The 22,701-nt window shown below is 44.1% G+C and overlaps 1 protein-coding gene across 1 annotated transcript in view; it reads right to left on the minus strand.

The window, feature by feature from the left end:
- The window catches only part of LOC120053938 (nuclear receptor ROR-alpha A-like), a 276,935-nt gene that overhangs the window by 3,804 nt on the left and 250,430 nt on the right, over window positions 1-22,701 (minus strand). Inside the window, exons 3-9 of the mRNA XM_039001256.1 lie at window positions 9,062-9,147; window positions 7,536-7,677; window positions 5,201-5,596; window positions 4,477-4,598; window positions 2,783-2,915; window positions 1,776-1,883; window positions 658-768 (exon numbers count right to left, since the gene is read on the minus strand). Coding sequence (XP_038857184.1) covers window positions 658-768; window positions 1,776-1,883; window positions 2,783-2,915; window positions 4,477-4,598; window positions 5,201-5,596; window positions 7,536-7,677; window positions 9,062-9,147 — 1,098 coding nt within the window. The remainder of the gene's footprint in view (window positions 1-657; window positions 769-1,775; window positions 1,884-2,782; window positions 2,916-4,476; window positions 4,599-5,200; window positions 5,597-7,535; window positions 7,678-9,061; window positions 9,148-22,701) is intronic.

Genomic DNA, 22,701 nt, shown 5'->3' on the forward strand with positions numbered 1-22,701 from the left:
TGTTGTATTCGGCACCCGTTGAAAAAACAACATTTTATTTTATTTTATATTGAGTTGCACCCACTTTTGCCCTCGTCGGGGCATGGGCTCTACAAGGTGTCGAATGCGTTCCACAGGGATGCTGGCCCATATTGACTTCAATGCTTCCCACAGTTGTGTCTAGTTGGCTGGATGTCTTTTGGGTGGTGGATCATTCTTGATGTACATGGGAAACTGCGTTGCAGTTCTTGACACAAACCGGTTCGCCTGGCACCTACTACCATACCCCTTTCAAAGGCACTTAAGTCTTTCCCTCTGAATGGCACAATGTTTAAAAATCATTCTTTAACCTGTCTCCCCCCTTCATCTACACTGAATTAAGTGGATTTAACAAACAAAAAGGGATCGTAACTTTCATCTGGATTCACCTGGTCAGTCTATGTCATGGAAAGAGCAGGTGTCCTTAATGTTTTGTCAACTCAGTGTATGTTGTACTCAGCAACACTCAGTAATCAGTTATACTGATTTCTAACTTCTGTGTCTAATTGAGGGACATGCTGGATGGATGGTGTTCAATGGAATGCTGTTTGGAGTAGTTTCAGGGCAAGACGGTACATAAGAGACCCTGCAGTGTGTATCTGCAAATCTGTAATTTCTTGTACTGCGAATGACACCTACCTGCAGACATCAACACGAACGCGGAGAACAGGGCGATCTCATCCTCAGACAGGTGCATAGAACACAAGTTCTTCCCAAACTCGAAGACGGAGCTGATCAAGTCGTCACAGCCTGCCACAGCAAAGGACACAGACACAGAGACAGAGGGTTGGGGATGAGGGTGAGGCAGACCAAAGAGCAAGTCACACTCTTGATCTTTATTGGGAGAGAGGCACACAGGCAGAGAGGGGAGAGGTGCAGTGCACTGACAGCACAGGGGAGCGTCTGAGGCGGAACAAGCAATGCTTTTACTGACTTTTCCCTCCCCGACTAGTCCCATTCTGGCAGTTGGGTGGAATTACGCAACCTGGAATGAGGTCACAAATGAGTCTTTTAGTTAGATCAATTATTGGGGATTGTGAGAGACAGGCTAATGCCAGTGCAACTCTGGAGCCCCATCACTCTGCTGCCTCCCCTGTTCCGGCCCCGAGCCTCTCCATTCTGGAGCACTGTCTGTCTGACTGACTGACTGAGGACACTGGAAGGCTTGTTAGGGAAGCCACATTCAAGACACTGAATAGCACAGCATTGTTCCTCTTCAGTCTTGCACACATGCACGAACGTGCATGCACAACACACACACAGACCGGTTTATGCATTCACACTATGCTTTCACACCGCTGCTAGGACACATTAATTTCCTCCAAAGGCATTTGGATGCACGGGAGAATGCACTGTAGAGAGTCTTAGTAATGTCATGGCATTCAAAAGCAAATGCTATTTGCTTCCACCTGAGATATTCTATGGCTGACTTTCAATGATGGTTTTGATATAACTCTCCCAAAGGGCATTCAATCTGGCTTTATTTATTGCAGCCTAACAGGAGTTATATGGAGCAGCAGTGATTCAGTAAGAACGTTATTCCGCCATATGTATCCACTGGGGAGAGGAGAGAGCCAGGTGAGGCAGGGATGAGTTCTCAGTGTTAGCTTCCTGGCTCTCATTACAACTTTGTCTGTTTATAAAGCAATGCAAGCTTGTGCAAATAAGTGCTACACACACACAAGCTCACATTTGCAGACACACTTGCGCACACACACGCACACACGTGCACAGCATTGGACACTTGCAGCACTTACCTAATGACTTAAACACATCGGGCCCAGCATACTTTCCATCGAAATAGACTGTGTTGTTTTGAGAGTCGAAGGCACGGCACATTCTCACAAACACAACCTCCAAAGAGCCTGCAGAGGAGACAGAAATACCATAATGCTAAATCTGGGTTCTTCTCTTCCACAGATCCAGTTAGAGTTGCCAGTCTTGTATCACTATATGCAATATTTCATCGTTTTTCCTCCTTCATTTGTGTGTTATACCCCTGATTCCTTTTAAACAGAAACCCATGACATAAAAGACTGGAACGAGTAATAACATTACACTTATATACTGAAAATTGTAACCCCAATAAAAAAGGACAGTGAAACACAATGCTGTATACGGCTCTGCTGTGTGGGACTGGATTGGAGGGTAAAAGAGGTGTAATAGAAAACATTACTGCACTTTATGAGATGGCACTGGTTTAAAATGCCACGTTAGACAAGCGATCTCTGTCACCATTTCCTTATTAATATTGGCAATGCTAATGCAAATAAAAACCCAGGGAAAACTGAGATAAATACCCATGGGAGGCGGATGGGTTTGTTTATTTCTTTGTGTACGTATGTGTGTGTGTTTTTGTTTGTGTGCATTGAGAAGCTATTAGTTTGGGCAGATATCATCAACGGCAGAGCAGAGAGAGGAGGCAGCCTTCATGATAGCTTGTGTCTCAGCTCAGCAACACTGTAGTCCCTTTAATGCCTATACGCCTGAATACTGTTATTCTGTAATGAGCAGAGAGACAGAGACATAGAGGGACAGAGACACAGAAGGAAAGAGACACAGATGAGCTGTGGAACAGAGGGACAGAGGAACAGAGGGAGAAAGCAAGCAGGGTGGAGCCTCCTGGCTCTGTGACACACACAGTCAGTATGTGAGGGAGGCTTTGTATAGTCAGGTCAGCTATGCCCTTGTGACAACGCCTGAGGGGGGTGAAGGGGGATGTGGGAGAGGGACGGCAGTGGGCCGTGTTGACGGGCTGTCATACCTGCTTTCAGAAGCACTATCTGATCGTTCTGACACAGCTCCATGAAGCCATCGATGCGCTTGGCAAACTCCACCACGTACTGGATGGCCTCTGTGATTTTGATAGCACACAGCTGCCACATGACCTCCCGGGGCTAGGGGGAATGAGAGAGAAAAGGCTTATCTGGTGTAGAAAAGGATGGGATGGAATTAGCTAGTTGGGTCGTTCCACAAAATGACTCCCTTTTGGGTAGTGTAACTTGAAGAGCACATGTTTAACGTAATAAAAAAACATGTTGTTTTCCCATCTTAAGAGGTTAAATAAAAGAAATGACTATAGTTAGTGCCTATTGAGTGTCAAATAAAGGGGAATGGAAGCTTGTTGTGTGCAACAGGGAGGTGCAATTGAACGCTTCAAAAACTATTTTCAATTGTTAAAACATTTCTAGCCTGTCTATCTATGGGTAACAGGTTTGACGTGTTCTTTTTTATTTTAACCTTTGTTTAACTAGGCTAGTCAATTCTTATTTACAATGATGGCCTACCGGGGAACAGTGGGTTAACTGCCTTGCTCAGGGCCCGGGGAACAGTGGGTTAGCTGCCTTGTTCTGCTCGAACCGCTTCGTTTTCCACCACAAAACTCCAGAAAATGTCAAAAAAGAGTAGAACCAGCTCACCTGCTTTTACACTATGATTTGACTATCAGATCTTCAATGTTTATTTTGAAAAAATACTGTATTTAAAAAGGAATAGTTGTACAAGAGTTCAGTTCACATACTGTAACAGGGTTGACCTTAAAATGAGGGACAGATTTTTTGCACCTTAAAATGTATCACTAATCACATGAAATAAATAATCTTCAGAAAGGACTTTGTCAAACCAACAAAATACAATGATGGTGAAAACGTGGAGAAATCTTTGGGATAATCTTCCTAGAAGTCACAGAAGGCGCACAGAGGGAAATTTTGGCATTTAGCAAGTCTTCATTCATATGAAAAACCTGATTTATTGAATTTTCCATATGGTCTATATTAAAGGGCACTTTGTTTAAAATAACGGGCATTTAAAATTCAATATGAGTGCACGATTTCTACTTAATATACCTGTATATACACTGAGTGTACAAAACATTAAGAACACCTTCCTAATATTGAGCTGCATCCCCCTTCCAAGGTGTTGAAAGCATTACACAGGGATGCTGGCCCATGTTGACTCCAATGCTTTCCACAATTGTGTAAAGTTGGCTGGATGTCCTTGGTGGATCATTCTTGATACACACAGGAAATTGATGAGTGTGAAAAACCCAGCAGCTTTGCAGTTCTTGACACAAACCGGTGTGCCTGGCACCTCCTACCATACCCAGTTCAAAGTAACTTAAATCTTTTGTCTTGCCCATTCACTCGCTGAATGGCACACATACACAATCCATGTCTCAATTGTCTCAAGGCTTCAAAAGTATTATTTTTCCTGTTTCTTGCCCTTAATCTACATTAAATAAAGTGGCTTTAACAGTTGACATCAATAAGGGATCATAGCTTTCAGCTGGTTAGTCTATGTCATGGAAAGAGCAGGTGTTCCTAATGTTTTGTATACTCAAAGGGATGCAAAAGGGAGTCATTTTGTGGAATGACCCAGGAGTTGTGTTGTGTTGGCAGAACAGTGAGTACTGGTAATATGGTCGTGATACTGGTGATGGAAGGTGGAAGTTTACCATACCTTCGTCTGGTAGGTCTCTATCTCCTCCTGGAGGAAGGCCTGCCAGGTCATGCTCTGTAGCTCCTCCCTCAGGTACTGACACGTCTCCTGGTGGGACTTGGAGATGTTCTGGCCCAGGTGCTCTGCAACACAACCACATAGCACAGCACAGCACATCAGAACAGTGTCAGACCTGAATGCTGCTCACAGGGAATGGGAAGACATCACAGATGAACTACACCATAGAAAAATACAATTTATTTACTGAGCTTTCAACTAGGAAGAGGAGAGAGTGGGCTTTTTTTTGACTGGGAAGAGGCTTGTTGACATTTCCTCTTACTGCCTCCAGGAAGCTCCCAGCTGAAGCTTCAGCCAAACCCAATCTAGCTGTGACCCAAACAGAGGGGGAGGTGGGGCAGTCAGCCGCACAATATTACTCATTGAAACAAAGGTCACATTTGCTCAGAGAGAAATATTGAGTATAAAAATGTAAATGGTTTTGAAAACACATCTGTTAAAAGGAGTTCCAAGGCACAGGGGAGCCTAAAAAAATGATTTCCCCAGATGAGTGCCCTGCTGGATCCTGATTGGCCCTAATTAATGGAAACTAATTACAAAAAAGAGGCTATTTTAATGAGTGTTGGAGATGAGTCTCCAACCTCCTGCTATTTTAAGAAACCTTTGTGTCGTTTGCCCCACGGTTGAGTTGTTCTCCCCCCTCCTCCCGTCTCCCCCTGCTCCTCACCTAGCTCAGCCATGGACACGGTGGGGGATGTCTCTCCGTTGGTAAAGGAGCAGTAGGGGAAGAAGCCTGAGCCGGGGGCGAAGTCGCAGATGGGCTCAGGCTTGATGCCATTGATGTCCAGGCCGGACTGGTCAGGGGAGGGCTGGATGTCCAGGTAGAAGCTGCTGACTGCTGAGTCGGGCTTGCTGCCATCGGGGGTGTGGCTGTCCATATAGCCACTGAGGTCATCGTGGAGCTCTGTGAGGCCATTGGCCGAGAGGCCGTAGGTAGGCGTGAGTGGCTCTGCCTCACCGGGCTGCTGCTGGTGGTCACGCTGCGCCTGCTGCAGCCGGTGTTTCTGCACCTCCGCATACAGGCTGTCCCGCTGCTTCTTCGACATGCGCCCAAACTTTACCGCTGTAGGGAGAGAAAGAGGGAGAGAGCAGACACTCCTTTACTACTGAAACTGACATAACACTGGCCTGTGTCTCAAGTTTAGCCTGTCTATAACAGGTAAGGAGATGTATGTGTTTCAGTGGGTATTAGCGAAACCTTAAACACTAACATCTTTATTGCATAAAAACTCCAACTTCACCAAGGGAGCAACCTACAGTAAGCCCGAATTAGTCACAGCTTACAGGCCAACTCATACCCATTTCAGACAGAAGATTTCTGTAACCTGTAAAAATATTTCAAACAGCCCCTTATTTACAATTTTCTTGCAGGTATACCCTTTTCAGACATATCAGTGGGTAACTGGCAAATTGGGAGTGGTGGGGGGTGTTCAAATCAAATGTTATTGGTCACATACACATGGTTAGCAGATGTTATTGCGAGTGTAGCGAAATGCTTGTGCTTCTAGTTCCGACAGTGTAGCAATATCTAACAAGTAACATCTAACAATTCCACAACAAATACCTAATACACACAAATCTAAGTAAAGGAATAAGAATATATGAATATAAATATATGGATGAGAAATGTCAGAGCGGCATAGGCTAAGATGCAATAGATAGTATAGAATACAGTATATACATATGAGATGAGTAATGCAAGATATGTAAACATTATTAAAGTGACATTATTAAATTGACTAGTGTTCCATTTATTAAAGTGGCGAATGATTTCAAGTCTGTACTGTATGTACTGTAGGCAGCAGCCTCTCTGTGCTAGTGATGTTAAACCATTGGGGGCGTTTTGCATTTCAAATTAGAGAGGTGTTAAACAATGGACGTGTTAATTAATTTACTGGAAAAAAAAGCTGAGAACTATTCACACAGACCTGATACCTGTATTTTGGTTACACGATTGAGAAAATGGAGGAATCATGATTAGGTCTTTAGGTGGCTTTAATTGACCATGTTTTTTACCCCTACCCCTTACAGGTATACCAAGAAGCTGACAGAAAAAGCAGGCATGGTAAAATAATGAGATCTTGGTTTGTGTATGACAGGGATATCAGATACAAGACAGGCTTTGTGTTTCACGAAGTCCTGCAGACTAAACAGAGCTAGTCATGAGAGTGAGCCCCCCCTCTCAGACAGTGTTCTGGGGACTGGCAGAGTGTCAGATGGCCCATGTGTGTGTGGACAGAGTGGAAGTGAGTGGAGCGGAGCAGAGGGGAGCGCGGTGCTGAGTGAAGGATGGAGTAACCTTGACCTGTCCTGATAGCATGTCTGTGGTCTGTGTGTGTCTTTTGCTGCCAACTTACCCCACAGCCATGCCAGTTACTAGTGGAATGTACACAGTCAATGACGTCTGTCTTGACCAGAGTTTCCCAGACTCTGACCTGGGCCCCCCTGGTTGCACATTTAGATTTTTGCCCATTGCATACACAGCTGATTCAAATAATCAAAGCTAGAATATGAGCTGGTTATTTGAATCAGCTGTGTAGTGCTGGGAAGAAAAAAAAACGTGCACCCAGTTTGGGAAACCCTGGTCTAGACCATAATTCTCTACTCTGACCCCCCTCCTCCCCCATAGACACTCACCTGTGTGTTCCCATCCCCCCGCCTCACCTGCACCAGTCCAGCACTAATGACACCTCCTAACAACCCTCTATTCATCAGACCTACTTTCTGTCACACCTGCCAAATTACCCCCACGGCCACGCCAATTACTAGTGGAACGTACACAGGCAGCGACATCACTGACGTTTGTCTAGACCACCATTTCCTACTCTAATCACATTAAGAGTGGTGTCCTTTATGATATAACAATCTGTTACATCTATCGGTAATTCAGTCAGAGCATATTCCAGTTGTTCTACTTGTCTATAATGTTCTATTCACTTTCATGGGTTGTCCTGCCTTAGAAGCATGTCTGTCCCCTCCTGTCGAGTAGACGCTGTACGTACCGTCCCGTGACATGCCCACTGCCAGACACTTCTGCAGCCGGCAGTGCTGGCAGCGGTTGCGGCTGGTGCGGTCGATCAGGCAGTTCTTCTGACGGGGGCATGAGTAGGCCGCATTGCTCTGTTGACTCCTCCTGAAGAAGCCCTAAGACCGGAGAGAGGGAGGGGGAGACCGCACTGATTATAATATTAACCACAGTGGCCCTGCTATATCCAATGACTGATTGGCTTTTATTCCTGTAAACATAAAAGGATCTTGTGTTTCACTGGGTACTTATTGAGAGTGATGAAGCCGACAATATTCATCACTATGGAGGGTACTGTCGCTAAAATAAATGTACAAGAATACTGCCATGCCATTGCTTTGCAGGCTATTGTGTTCTAGTGTCAGTTGTATAAAGCGCTATGTTGTTTTATTGAAGGGGTGGTGTGTTTTAACAATGTGTACTGCAGGGGGTGGTGTGTTTGGCTATGATCGTAATGGTAGGCAGTATCTTTCTATAGTCTGGGTTATTAGTGTTGATTAACAGGGCTCCAACATGTGCGGCGCTAAAGGATGGCACACAGGATGGCACACGCACCCCGATTGGATTCCTCATCCTTTGACTTAATGAATTGATTCCGGCACATCATTAACATGCCCCACTCCACTGCTCCATACACATATGTCTTAATTAGCTGCTCATTGGCTGTTTAATTACAAGAAAACAGCTGACAGCTGCCAAGTTGCTTCATAATGGCAGCCATTACGGGAGCCAGGCTAGAACTGCTAGTGACAAGCAGCACTCTTTAATAATGCTGTGATTTATGGTCCAAACTCTTGTACTCACACATATCATTAAATGCCTCTCTGCCTGGAGTAATTAGCAATCATTAAAGATACATTTCAGCAGCTTATTCTTCAGCGTTTTGTTTCTCCCGGCAGCTAGCTCCTGTCTGAGGGAGAGAGAGTTGAGGCGCTCTGAGGAGCAGCTGAAAGAGCCCCTGTCTCTCTGTAACACAGGAGGAGAACAGCAAAGGTGCTGCTGCCTGTCAGAGGAATACTAATGACTCGCCTGGTGACAAGCACAGGATCAAGAATACACTAGAAGCACAAGATACATTCCCCTCAACGTGAATGCCTGGTGTATTTGAAACAGTACAAAAGCTAGCTTCAATAAAAGCGGCATACAGCCAACAATCCGTTATAATTCAAAGAACTTCTTCTTTTGATGATTTTATTTCAAGAAAAACAAGCTGCAGCAGAAGGAGAAACACTGAAGCAGCATGTCCCTGGGAAGGGAGGCAGTACAAGGCAGAGGAGTCACTTTGTCCTGCTAATAGTGAGGCTCTGTGATGTCCTCTGTGTGGCTTGACCATTTTAATGACGATGCTCTCTGTGTGTTTACATTTTATAGTCTCTCGCAAGATTGTTTAAAAAGTTAGACAACATGTTCAATGGTATTTCTTTGTAAGTTTCTTCACTTTTTCTGCTTCCTGTCTCTCTCCTTTCCCCCTAACACCCACATGTTCGTTCTCTGGGAGCTTACCTTACAGCCTTCACATGTTATCACACCGTAATGGATGCCTGATGATTTGTCTCCACAGATCTTGCAGGGAATTATTTCGATTTGAGCTGGAGAGAAAAAAAAATATATCAACATTTTGCTGTCACAAGTTACAGAACAACACCTTCACCTTGGATGCATGTTGATACATGAAAGAGCACTGTGCTTGAAAAATATCTCATCCATTTGCTTTGAATCCTCACTTCTACACAACACAACGAGTCGTGCATGAAGGAGGCCATTTTAAGTCTTCACTGAGCCACGTGCCAACCACTGTAAACAAAGTGTCAATTTATATTGCAGGCACAAATTACATAAGGAAAAGTCACAGCGACCCACAAACCCCATTCCACTACACAGTGGTAATCCTAGCCCTATTGAATGACAGACTATTATTCTCCAGTGGAAAACATGACTTTGAAACCCGCCAAACCCAAGCAGTAAGCCCAGATTAAATCCAGTATGGCCACAAAAATGATAACATTCCTATTGGGCTGGTGAGTAGCTATATGAGGCCCAGAGAGGTGGGTGGAAGGGAAGGGGATGGAGGCTGTTGGTTGAAACAGTAGTCAAGTGCAGTAGAGTTCAGTGGGGGTGACAGTGTTCCACTGCTGACAGGCCTGTGTGTGATTTAGCGGGCACAGAGGACACAGGCATGTGGGGGCAGGTCTCATCCATCCCGGTCTCCTGTACAGGAGCAGAGCAGCACGCCACAGGGCAGCAGGACACAGAACACCCAGCCTGTGCTATACAGCTCTCATGCTTTATCACTGCGGCCTCTGACGCCACGTCTCTCTCTGCCTCGACACTAGATCTGTATCTATAATGCCAGCATCTCAGGCTGCCACCGCTACAGCACTCTGTAGCACCAGACAAACTAAGCTATCTGATCTACACGGAGGAAAGATTACAGTTGGATTCCTTCTCTATAGTGGCTCCCTACAACTGCACAGATAGCCAATCAAAGCATAGAGCACTATCAAACCGCCTTCTCTTACTTGTGCTGAAAATGTATCATTTTACTCTTCATGAGCCATTCCAACCAGTGCGTGCTATAACAAAGTAGTCTCTCCACTAGCTTTAAACACCAGGCCTAGTCCTCTTCTAGAGCGGTCTGTCTTTCAGGCCAGGGTAGACTGAAGCTCTGTATTACCTTCACATCCAATCCCTTTAAATTAATTTGATCACATCAAATGGGCCTTCACTGAGGCTCCATCCAGAGGACTCAGAGCCCATTTCATCAGCTGCCTGGGAGCGTCTGTTGTGTCATGTGGATAATGTCAGTGTCCCTGAGGCATGCCCAGGGGATGGCCGCTGATCCACTAACCCTGTACCACTTTACACACACAGTCCCTCCATTCAGGAATCTGTGAGCCTGCTCTCTTATCACTGGTAGAGTCAACCAGACCTCGCCCCTAGAAGCAGAATTAGCCTACATTTCAGTCAAATGAACAAAGAGAGCAGTGGCACACGCACTAGTCAGTTCTCATATGGAAAGCACCTAGATGGCTGTGTATCCTGCGGTACAATGGAGGCTAATGCACCTAGTCTGCCTAGATTAGAGGGAAAACGAACCAGGAGCCAGATTTTGACAGGCTCGCTGAGAGGGTTACTTTATAATTAATCATTATGAATGTCTGCATTGTGTCGAGTCGGTTGTTGTTTTGGTTATCTCTGTATGAACACTGGCATTAAGGGCAGTGCACTCCATTGTTTGTTTTTGTGTTCTCCCTGCATGAGCATTTGAGGTGCAGTGTGTTGCGGATTTTCAGCCTCATTACTTACATAATAAGTGAAGCGTGCAGTAATTAAAGGCCCAATGCAGCCATTTTTATATCAATACCAAATCATTTCTGGGTAACAAGCAAAAAAAAATATTTCTCAAGCAAGAATTTTGCTAGGAATGTCTGGGAGTGTTTTAAGTGGGGAAGGGAAAACTTAAAACTAACGGTTATTGGCAGATTGGTTTGGAACTATCTTTGTTATTGGTCTATTAATTAATTTACCACTTGGTGATGTCACCAGGCAAGACACCAATGAAAACAGGCTTTTTAGAAGGTCCTGTGTAGATAGTTGCTGGTTGAAAATACAATCAGGAAATAACACTGATCACATTTTATCACACTTTTACAGACTTAGTTTCATTAGCTGTTGTACAATATGATACAAAACACAGTAAAACAGAATCTTGACTACAATGGGCCTTTAAAACTTGCTGGGGTGGTGGTGGAGAAACAGGGCTGTGTTGACGGGCCCTGGCCATTGGGTGGCAGTGCAGGGCTGTCACTATGACTGTGTCTATAGCTGCCTCCTCTCCACTGAGGCCAGTTCCAAGCTCCCAGCTCCCAGCCCCCTCTCTTGCCCACATGCTCCAGGCTCTGAGCTCCTCCAGGCTTAGGCTGCTGCTCGTTTCCCCTACCCCCCTTCCTAGCTGCGAGAAGAAGCAGGGCTTGCTGGATGCTCGCTCAGGCCTGACAGAGACTGTGCCACATCAGGTGAAGGCAGAGGGAGTGGAAACGGCGGTGCGCTGGGCTAGGCTGGGCACACACACATATGAGGATAGCTCACAAAGCCATATCTGCAGCAGCGAGGACCTGAGTGCACAAAGCCTCACCAGCTAACACCCTCTACTCCACTACTACACAAACCTCTGAATGCTCGGTGCACTTAACAGTAAAAAAGGGTTTGTCTCCAGTCTGACTAGGAGAGGCTTTGTGGTTTGCTATGTAAAAAAAGAACCCAATCTAAATCTATGGTCATTTTAATGGTGAAATAAGCAGTTGTCTGGTAGAGATACATTAAGAATAAATACAGAATAATGACATCAAATAAGCCATTAAGTCACCTATGCCATCAGTTCAAGTCAATATTTGGGTATAACTGAGCAAGCTGCCCTGATGAATGGCTGATCCTGGGGCTCCCAGTCAGACTATACTTCAAATAGTGTGAGTGGTTTAAAATGAATTCCCGCAGGGGGCGATGGTCAAACAGAAAGGCACTGTGCCTAAGTACTTCAGATCTGGGAGTCAATATCTATTGACACGAGCTGTGGTGTTAACTGCCTCTCCGTGTGAGGCAGGCAGCTGCTGGCTCTGTGTCTGGGCTTGACCAGCGCTGCTCACTGCTGCTGAACCCATTCACCGTGCCTGCCTGTCTCTCTGCCTGCCTGTCTGCCTGCCTAACCTGTCTGCCTCTCTGCCTGCCTACCTGTCTCCCTGCCTGCCTGTCTCCATGCCTGCCTGTCTCCCTGCCTGCCTGTCTCTCTGCCTGGCTGCCTGTCTTCCTGCCTGCCTGTCTTCCTGCCTGCCTGTCTTCCTGCCTGCCTGTCTTCCTGCCTGCCTATCTCCCCTGTCTCCCTGCCTGCCTGCCATGTTCCCTCACTGCCTCTGCCTCTGCCTCTGCCTGCCTCTCTGCCTGCCTGCCAGGCAGCCCTGCCGCCTGCTTAGGACATCAAAGCCAGACACAGTGAGACGGGCAGTCATGCTAAAGCCCATCTCAGCAGCCTCCCATTACTCACAACACTGTGAGATGGCCTCCACACACAGGCCACATCAAAGAGAAGGGGGACCTGCTGAGGCACACAGATAATGTACTGTGAATCCTACCGCAGCATTCACGCCGTCACAAAATACCCATCCACAGAAAGAATGAAAAAGGTAATGACTAAGATCCTCGGTGGAGGATAAAACCCTGGTGTGGCTGGCTTTGGATTTCACAATGGATAGAGCATGGTGAGAGGACAGTGTAGTAGCCTAGCCTCATGTTGTATTGAAGTCCAGCTCCTCATAGGGCACAGCTTGTTAGAGGGGCTCTGTCTGTGTTCGTCGCTGTGCAGTTCAAGGACACTGATTCACATCACATAAAGGCCCTTTGGAGACTGAGGATGACGTGTCACTCAGAGCACATGTACAATTGAATCCCCCTCTGTGTCCCCCTCTGCCCTTCAATGTGTACCAAACAGCCCTGAGATCAAAGCCCACATGAAGAGAACACTGCACTTATTAAAGCCCAGAAAATGAACAGAAAATCGTTTACAAAAAGAAAACAAAGGTTTTGCCTTACCCATGCTAACTGCTCCCCGGGACTCTGTCATAGCGTACTGCGTTCTGTAACTAGCGCTTTAGCGCTGACATAAGCACCACAAAGACAGTTGTTGTCAGAGTGAGCATTTTCCCCTGCGCCTCTCAAATATGCTATAGCTTCATTTGTACCTGGAGAGCATAATTTAGGAGCGAGGAAAAGTGTGGTGTTGACTAAATATATTGAAGATATATCAATTATTAAAGGTTGATCCTTTAATGGTGAATATTGGATGTGAATTCTTAATGCTACATTACAACTCATTGGAGACAAGGTTTTTCTTTTCAGAATGGGATTCTTCATATCCCCCAGATCTAATTCTAGCAAGGCATTTTTTTTCCGAAAAAAATGATATTCTGTAAAAATTGAATAGCGCAGGAATGTGCAGCAGTGCAAATATTGACATACAAATCACTACAGCGGCTCTATCTCCTAGTTATTCCCACTGCAAGCTCAGAGTTTCCTCAACCACTGGACTACTGTACTGACATAACCTGCAGAAGATTATCCCTTACATTACAGTCACAAACTGAGGCTGACAGCTATTAGATCACTGGACTACTACACCTACTACAAGGGTGTTACACGTAGAGTAATAAAATATATACCATATCTCTGAGTGATGGAAGACCTCATAGAGTAAGGAGTACTGTCTTCATCTGCCGTTTCATTGGACACAACATCTGTGGTGTGTATTCTAACATTACTAAATGGATAATTAATCTGAAGTGTATATGTGTGGTATATGTAAGAGCCTCTTACCAAGAGGCAGAAAATGTAAGACTGCAGCTATAGTGATGGGAATGTTGGGGGTGTGAGTGTGTGTTGACAGCTGTCAGTGACCAAATGACGCAAGCCCGTGGGCTCATATTGGAGATTATGTAAGTGATTGGACAGCGATTCTGGGCCTTTGTACAGAGCAGCATTATGGGCAGATTAACAATGGCTCTCCATTCCAACAAACAGGGACAAAACAGTTTAATCAAATTCTCTACTAAACATTTCACAACACAACAACAACAAGGCAAATGTTGAAAACGAACACATGACTACACACAGGGCTACAATACAGGAGTCTGATAGTATAATCTCTTACTAGATACAGTTCACACAGGAAAAATACCATTCGTACGGTCAGTGGACTAGCTGGCAAGTGCTCAGCAAGCAACATTTTTATACAATAGTTTCCCCCCATTTTGACTGCTAGATTAATTTCCCCCTTTGCCAGTGGAGATCAGCTGTAGTTTGAATAACATAGTCTATGCTAAATTGAAACCCATGATAGTCAGACAGACAGCATAACAAGAGCTAGAATCAGATCCTGCCTCTTTTCATCTGCCAAGGCACTGCTGTCATGTTGTAGTCTAACAGAACAGAATGAGCGCTTTTTTTATTCCCAATTGCACAGCAGAAGAAAGGTTATTTGAATGTCAGTGGCAAAGGACAGCAGTGGTACAGAGCACAGACAGAATAGTATAAATGTGTTATTTGTTTGGGGATTTGGCTTATTACTATGAGGCTGTCCTCATGACATTTCTACTCCAGTGTAGCTCAGAGATACCACACTCAGATATTCACCTGCAAAGGAAAATCCTGTATCATCATTTTAAACCGCCTCCGTCCATTCAACAGACAAACCAGCTGAAGTCATCAACAATGTTGATACCATGAGGACTAGAAGAGAGAAAAACATAAATGATACATTTTTGATGTCTCTATGCTAATTCCTCTTTATCAACTGCCAGCCTAAGCTATGATTCCCCCATCACTCGAGACCAGCAGCCATATTTGAAGCGATATTCTAGTTTCAGTGGTTCAGTGGAACAGCTCTGAGCTTCCCTATTATTCCTGCATAGCACTGCAAACAGAAATGAATTTGCTAAAACCCAGGTCTGGACGATAGCCCTGGGCTGCTTTTGGGATGAACTCATGCGTGTGTCTCTGTGTTTGTTTGTGTGTGAGGCCATTCATATTTCAACACTGCCAAACTTGAGATGCCTGTACAACACAGCAGCATTTCTCTGCCTCTGTTTTTACTTGACTGCCTTATTGAAATGCATTCTGACACCCTCAATGCAGGGAGCAGGAGAAAGGAAGAGTCATTTGGTCTCATTTATGTGTTGTTATGGCAAAAATGTACGAGCTTCCTGACTGGGAGTCTGTGTGTTGCTCTCTTGGGAAAACAACAAAAGGGTTTACAGAGAAGGGGAGCCTGCGAAGGGGAGCATGTGTGGCTCCCCCCCTCCTCTGTTCAGTGACAGGTGAAGGAAGCTGTGCCCCGGTACGCCCCCTCTCTGTCTGTCACTGTGTATCTGGGTCCCAGTCCCAGAGGAGGACATGGACAGGAGGGAGAGAGGCACACTGCATGCTCGGCTCTGATGCCACAACACAGTCAATCTGGAGACTGCTGCACTCACTTATGCATTCATTCTGATTCTGCCTGCTCTGCTCCTTATCCCAGTAGGTCATAGTAAGGTGAGCGGCAAACATTCAACATTTAAATGGAATGAAATGGAATTCAATTAATTGTTTACATGCTTTTATAACACACTACATGTACTTAAAATTATCTGATCTAACACCGATTGTAAAGTTTTGTTGTTGTTTTTTCTTGGCAGATACACACTGAAGCATGGCACCGGACTTGAGCGGAACTCAAAATCACTGAGGCTGAAATCACAGAGGACCAGCTGATTGACTGCTTCAGGAGCCGTCGGTTCGGAAGCTGTTTAAATTCAGAGCTATGGAGGGGGGACGTCTCCTCTCCTATTTCTGAACCTTCGCTGGCCACTTTAGCTGAGAAGGCTGTGGTTAAAGACTTGATTGAGACTTGTCATTGGCAAAGTGCCTTAGACCCTTTTAAGACTAGAGGGCATCTCAAGACATTCTCGAAAGGTATCAGAAAAAAATCCAGAGAATACACCTTTTACTGTGATGTAAAGCTGTGAAAAGCACACGTCTCGCACGCTACCTCAGGAGGTCGCGGGCGAGCCTTCTTCGAGAGTCACCCCCCTCCGAGCATTGCAGTGTCAATAGAAATAGAATTGTCTCATTGAGCCAAATGATCTACAGTAAAATACTTAATAGCAGAGCAATGTTTTTTTAAATAGCTGAAATATATAGGTGTTTTCCTTATTATTAGAAACTTGTTTTATTGAGATTTTACCTGAAATTGTAGGAACAGCCTGTTACATTCTGAAATTGTCACAGTACCTTTAAGAAAAGTAATCTCAACTGTAGATTTTTTTGCTTGGCTGTGCAGAGCCACCATCCTGAGGCAAAAAGCTTTGCAAGCAAGCAGCAGGAGTTAGCTGTGTATTGTCAGCTAATTTAATTTGTATGGACGAGAAAATAAACCCTTTAATTGCTTGCACATGCTTGTGAATTGTTGCATTATTCAAGAGTGTAATATGTCTTAGAAGAAAAGTTGCTGGTATTGTTGAATAGTTTGTAGCTAGCTACTATGAGTGAAGGCAAGGGCCATTCCTTTCAGAAAAGTCAGGGAACTTGCAGGTGCCTTGGTGGAAGAGTGGGGTAACATCTCACAGCAAGAACTGACAAATCTGATGCAGTCCATGAGGAGGAGATGCACTGTAGTACTTAATGCAGCTGGTGGCCACACCAGATACTGACTGTTACTTTTGATTTTGACCCCCCCCCCCCCCTGTTTCTGTTAGTCACATGTCTGTGGAACTTGTTCAGTTTATGTCTCAGTTGTTGAATCTTATGTTCATAAACATATTTACACATGTTAAGTTTGCTGAAAATAAAAGCAGCTGACAGTGAGAGGACGTTTATTTTTACATATACAGTGTCTTCAGAAAGTATTCACACCCTTTGACATTTTCCAAATTTTGTTGTTACAAATGGCGATTAAAATATATTTAATGGTCATTTTTTGTCAACGATCTACACAAAATACTTTCATGTCAAAGTGTAAAAAAATAAATATGAAAAATAAAACAATCATATACACTACATGACCAAGAGTATGTGGACACCTGCTTGTCGAACATCTCATTCCATTATTCCTCATAATTCCATTTAATGTGGAAAAAGTCAAGGGGTCTGAATACTTTCTGAAGGCACTGTAAAGAATGAAACCTTCTATACATCCAGTGCAATTACACAGAGAAACCTTTACATAACAATAAAGAGGCTTGTTTCATTGAATAGGGGAATTCACCACTGCCACACGGTACCACTTCCTTTTTCCTTTAATTGCTGCATTAGTATGCATTTCTGTAAGAAGCTTGACTACTGCTGGGCTTTATTTAATGTGATCCTTACTATAAGACTATTCTTCACAGAGAGATGTAAAGTTATGTACGACAACATGCAGCAGACTGACATCGAGACAACGTCCTGTGGGTGTTACATGTGTGGTAATAATGTGGCTCATTTGTATGTTACATCTACGAGAAACATGTGTGTGGTACTGAACCTGTGTGTGTGTGTGTGTGTGTGTGTGTGTGTGTGTGTGTGTGTGTGTGTGTGTGTGTGTGTGTGTGTGTGTGTGTGTGTGTGTGTGTGTGTGTGTGTGTGTGTAGGGGTAATGCGCCTAAGTCCCATCCACTGGGACCTGCCCATGGCAGACGGTGTGTGAGAGGCAACTGATGCCCAGGGGTCAGTGGGTCAGGGGCACAGAGCCAGAAAACACATGGAGAACAGGCAGGAAAAATAGTTCAGCTGACAGTAATTGTCCCTCTGTGCTCTCCTTAGGAAAACATGTTTCCACACACTGACTTACTTCCACAGACTAGCCCCAGACACCAATCATCAGCTTGATTTGCGCCGTCCAACAAGGAAGCTCCACATGAGCCAGAAGCCAATTGCGGCGAGCTTTAAACCACTCCAGCCGACGCTTGGCATGGCGGATGGTGATCTTATGCTTGTGTACGGCTGCTCGGCCATGGACACCCATTTCATGAAGCTTCCTACGAACAGTTCTTGTGCTGAACAGTTCTTGTGCTGACGTTGCTTCCAGAGGAAGTTTGGAACTCGGTAGTGAATGTTGCAACCGAGGACAGACAATTTTTACGCGCTCAAAGTAGCCATACTTTGCCATGATGACAGCTTTGCACACTCTTGGCATTCTCTCAACCAGCTTCACCTGGAATGCTTTTCCAACAGTTTTGAAGGAGTTCCCACATATGCTGAGCACTTTTTGGCTGCTTGGCCTCTGCGGTCCAAATCATCCCAAACCATCTCAATTGGGTTGAGGTTGTGTGATTGTGGAGGCCACGTCATCTGATGCAACACTCCATCACTCTCCTTCTTGGTCAAATAAACCTTACACAGCCTGGAGGTGTGTTGGGTCATTGTCCTGTTGAAATACAAATGATAGTCCCACTAAGCACAAACCAGATGGGATGGCGTATTGCCGCAGAATGCTGTGGTAGCCATGTTGGTTAAGTGTGCCTTGAATTCTAAATAAATTACAGACAATGTCACCAGCAAAGCACCCCCACACCATCACACCTCCTCCTTGCGTCACAGTGGGAACCACACATGCGGAGATCATCCGTTCACCTTGTTCATCAAAAATTGTGAATATCTCACCACGGGTTAATGAGAAGGGTGTGCTTGAAAGGATGCACATAACTGCAATGTTGGGTTGTATTGGAGAGAGTCTCAGTCTTAAATCATTTTCCACACACAGTCTGTGCCTATGTTTAGATTTCATGCTAGTGAGGGCTGAGAATCTACTCTCACATAGGTACGTGGTTGCAAAGGGCATCAGTGTCTAACAGCGCGATTTTCCAAGGCAAGAAACTCTGAGCGCAGCCCTATCCAGAAATCTGGCAGTGGCTTCTGATTAAATTATATTTTCACAGAACCTCTTGTTGTAATTTCGATGAGGCTCTCTTGTTCAGATATTGGTAAGTGAAGTGGAGGCAGGGCATGAAAGGGATAACGAATCCAGTTGCTTGTGTCGTCCGTTTCAAGAAAGTACCTGCGTAATTGCGCACCCAGCTTACTCAGGTGCTTTGCTATATCACATTTGATATTGTCCATAAGATTGAGTTCATTTGCACACAAAAAAATAACGTTTGGAAAAATAACGTTCCCAAGGTCTACGGACTATTTCTCAGGTCCAGATGCTAGAATATGCATATAATTGACAGATTAGGATAGAAAACACTCGAAAGTTTCCAAAACTGTCAAAATATTGTCTGTGCGTATAACAGAACTGATTTTGCAGGCGAAAACCTGAGGAAATCCAACCCAGACGTGCCTTTTATTTGGAAAAATCCCTGTTCCGTTGCCTGCCCCTCCTCCATTTAAAGGGGTATCAACCAGTTTCCTTTCCCGATGGCTTCCTCAGGCTGTGACCAGGCTTTAGACATCGTTTCAAGCTTTTATTTTGAAAAATGAGCGAGATTTTTCAAAACGCGTCAGGTGTCCTTTGATTAGTTCCTGCGCGCGAGAGATGTAGCTCGACATTTTCTTTCTCTGTAGTATTGAATAGGTTACCGTCCGGTTGAAATATTATTGATTATGTATGTTAAAAACAACCTGAGGATTGATTATAAAAAACGTTTGACATGTTTCTACGAACATTACGGATACTTTTGGGAATTTTCGTCTGCCTTTCAGGACCGGAACGAGCCTGTGGTTTTCTGAACATAACGCGCAAACCAAATGGCGGTTTCTGGTTATAAAACTAATCTTTATCGAACAAAAAGAACATTTATTGTGTAACTGGGAGTCTCGTGAGTGCAAACATCCGAAGATTATCAAAGGTAAGCGATTAATTGTATTGCTTTTCTGACTTTCGTGACCAAGCTAATTTGGGGCTAGCTGTTCTTACTGTTTTGTCTAGTGATTGATAAACTCACAAACACTTGGATTGCTTTCGCTGTAAAGCATATTTTCAAAATCTGACACGATAGGTGGATTAACAACAAGCTAAGCTGTGTTTTGGTATATTTCACTTGTGATTTCATGATTATAAATATATATTTTTATTTTATTTTATTTGGCGCTCTGCAATTCAGCGGTTGTTTACGAAAATGATCCCGCTAAAGGGATCCGTGCGGCAAGAAGTTAATGCAGACAGAAAAGAGCTCCAACTTCTTAATCATAGCCTAAATTTTGTCCCACACATTAAATATAGTTGCGGAGAGTCCCTGTAATCCTAGATTCAGCTCATTCAGGCGAGAAAAAACATCACCCAGATAGGCCAGTCGTGTGAGAAACTCGTCATCATGCAAGCGGTCAGACAAGTGAAAATGATGGTCAGTAAAGAAAACTTTAAGTTCGTCTCTCAATAAAAAAAAAAAGTGTCAATACTTTTCCCCTTGATAACCAGCGCACTTCTGTATGTTGTAAAAGCATTACATGGTCGCTGCCCATATCATTGCATAAAGCAGAAAATACACGATAGTTCAGGGGCCTTGCTTTAACAAAGTTAACCATTTGCACTGTGGTGTCCAAAACATCTTTCAAGCTGTCAGGCATTCCCTTGGCAGCAAGAGCCTCTTGGTTGATGTTGCAGTGCACCCAAGTGGCGTCGGGAGCAACTGCTTGCACGCAGTTACCACTCCACTATGTCTCCCTGTCGTGGCTTTTGCGCCATCAGTACAGATACCAATACATCTTGACCACCAAAGTCCATTTGATGTCACAAAGCTGTCCAGTACTTTAAAAATATCCTCTCATGCTGTCCTGGTTTCCAGTGGTTTGCAGAAGAGGATGTCTTCCTTAATTAACCCCCCATAAACATAACGGACATATACCAGGAGCTGTGCCAGGCCCGCCACGTCTGTTGATTCATCCAGCTGTAATGCATATAATTCACTGAGTTGTATGCGAAGCAGAACATTTTTCAAAACATCTCCGGCCATGTCACTGATGCGTCATGAAACAGTGTTGTTTGATAAAGGCATTGTCTGTTTTTTTGGGGCCTTTTCCCCCAGAATTGTCCTAGCCATATCCACGGCAGCAGGAAGAATTAAGTCCTCCACAATAGTATGGGGCTTGCTTGTCCTAGGCACTTGGTAGCTCACCATATAAGATGCTTCTAGCCCCTTCTTATTAATGGTATCTGTTGCTTTTATACATGTCTTACTACTCGAAAGTCGTCTTCATTCTCACTCCAAAAACTCCTGTGGCTTATTTTTCAAATTGTCATATTTCGTCTCTGAATGTCTGCACAAGAGTGAAGTTTTCCTGCGAGAGAGTAACGGCTAATGTGATTGGATGTTAATTATTTGACTAGGCTACCTTTATTTGACATTGTGTTGTTATTTCGCTGAACACTAGATGTTTTTTTTTGTAAAGAAAAAAAAAGAGAATCATATTTTTATTTGGGGTACCCCCAGTACCCCAGTTTGGGAATACCTGCATCAGACAAAAGGACAGATTTTCACCGGTCTAATGCCCATTGCTCGTGTTTCTTGGCCCAAGCAAGTCTCTGCTCATTATTGGTGTCCTTTAGTAGTGCTTTCTTTGCAGCAATTTGACCATGAAGGCCTGATTCACGCAGTCTCCTCTGAACAGTTGATGTTGAGATTAGAGGTTGACCGATTAATCGGAATGGCTGATTAATTAGGGCCGATTTCAAGTTTTCATAACAATCGGTAATCTGCATTTTTGGACAACGATCATGGCCGATTACATTGCACTCCACGAGGAGACTGCGTGGCAGGCTGATTACCTGTTATGCGAGTGCAGCAAGGAGCCAAGGTAAGGTGCTAGCTAGCATTAAACGTATCTTCTAAAAAACAATCAATCTTAACATAATCACTAGTTAACTACACGTGGTTGTTCTGGCTTGTCCTGCATTGCATATAATCGATGCGGTACCTGTTAATTTATCATTGAATCATAGCCTACTTCGCCAAACGGGTGATTTAACAAGCGTATTCGCGAAAAAAGCACTGTCGTTGCACCAATGTGTACCTAACCATAAACATCAACGCCTTTCTAAAACTCAAAACACAAGTATATATTTTTAAACCTGCATATTTAGTTAATATTGCCTGCTAACATGAATTTATTTTAACTAGGGAAATTGTGTCACTTCTCTTGCGTTCTGTGCAACAGTCAGGGTATATGCAGCAGTTTGGGTCGCCTGGTTCGTTGCGAACTGTGAAGCATATTTCTTCCTAACAAAGACAGCCAACTTCGCCAAACGGGGGATGATTTAACAAAAGCGCATTTGCGAAAAAAGCATAATCGTTGCACGAATGTACCTAACCATAAACATCAATGCCTTTCTTAAAATCAATACACAGAAGTATATATTTTTAAACCTGCATATTTAGTTAAAAGAAATTCATGCTAGCAGGCAATATTAAACTAGGGAAATTGTGTCACTTCTCTTGCGTTCATTGCATGCAGAGTCAGGGTATATGCAACAGTTTGGCTGTTGCCTGGCTCGTTGCGAACTAATTTGCCAGAACTTTTAGTAATTATGACATAACATTGAAGGTTGTGCAATGTAACAGGAATATTTAGACTTATGGATGCCACCCGTTAGATAAAATACGGAACGGTTCCGTATTTCACTGAAAGAAATGTTTTATTTTTGAAAT

The sequence above is a fragment of the Salvelinus namaycush genome, chromosome 9 (assembly GCF_016432855.1).
Source record: "Salvelinus namaycush isolate Seneca chromosome 9, SaNama_1.0, whole genome shotgun sequence".
Lineage (NCBI taxonomy): Eukaryota > Metazoa > Chordata > Actinopteri > Salmoniformes > Salmonidae > Salvelinus > Salvelinus namaycush.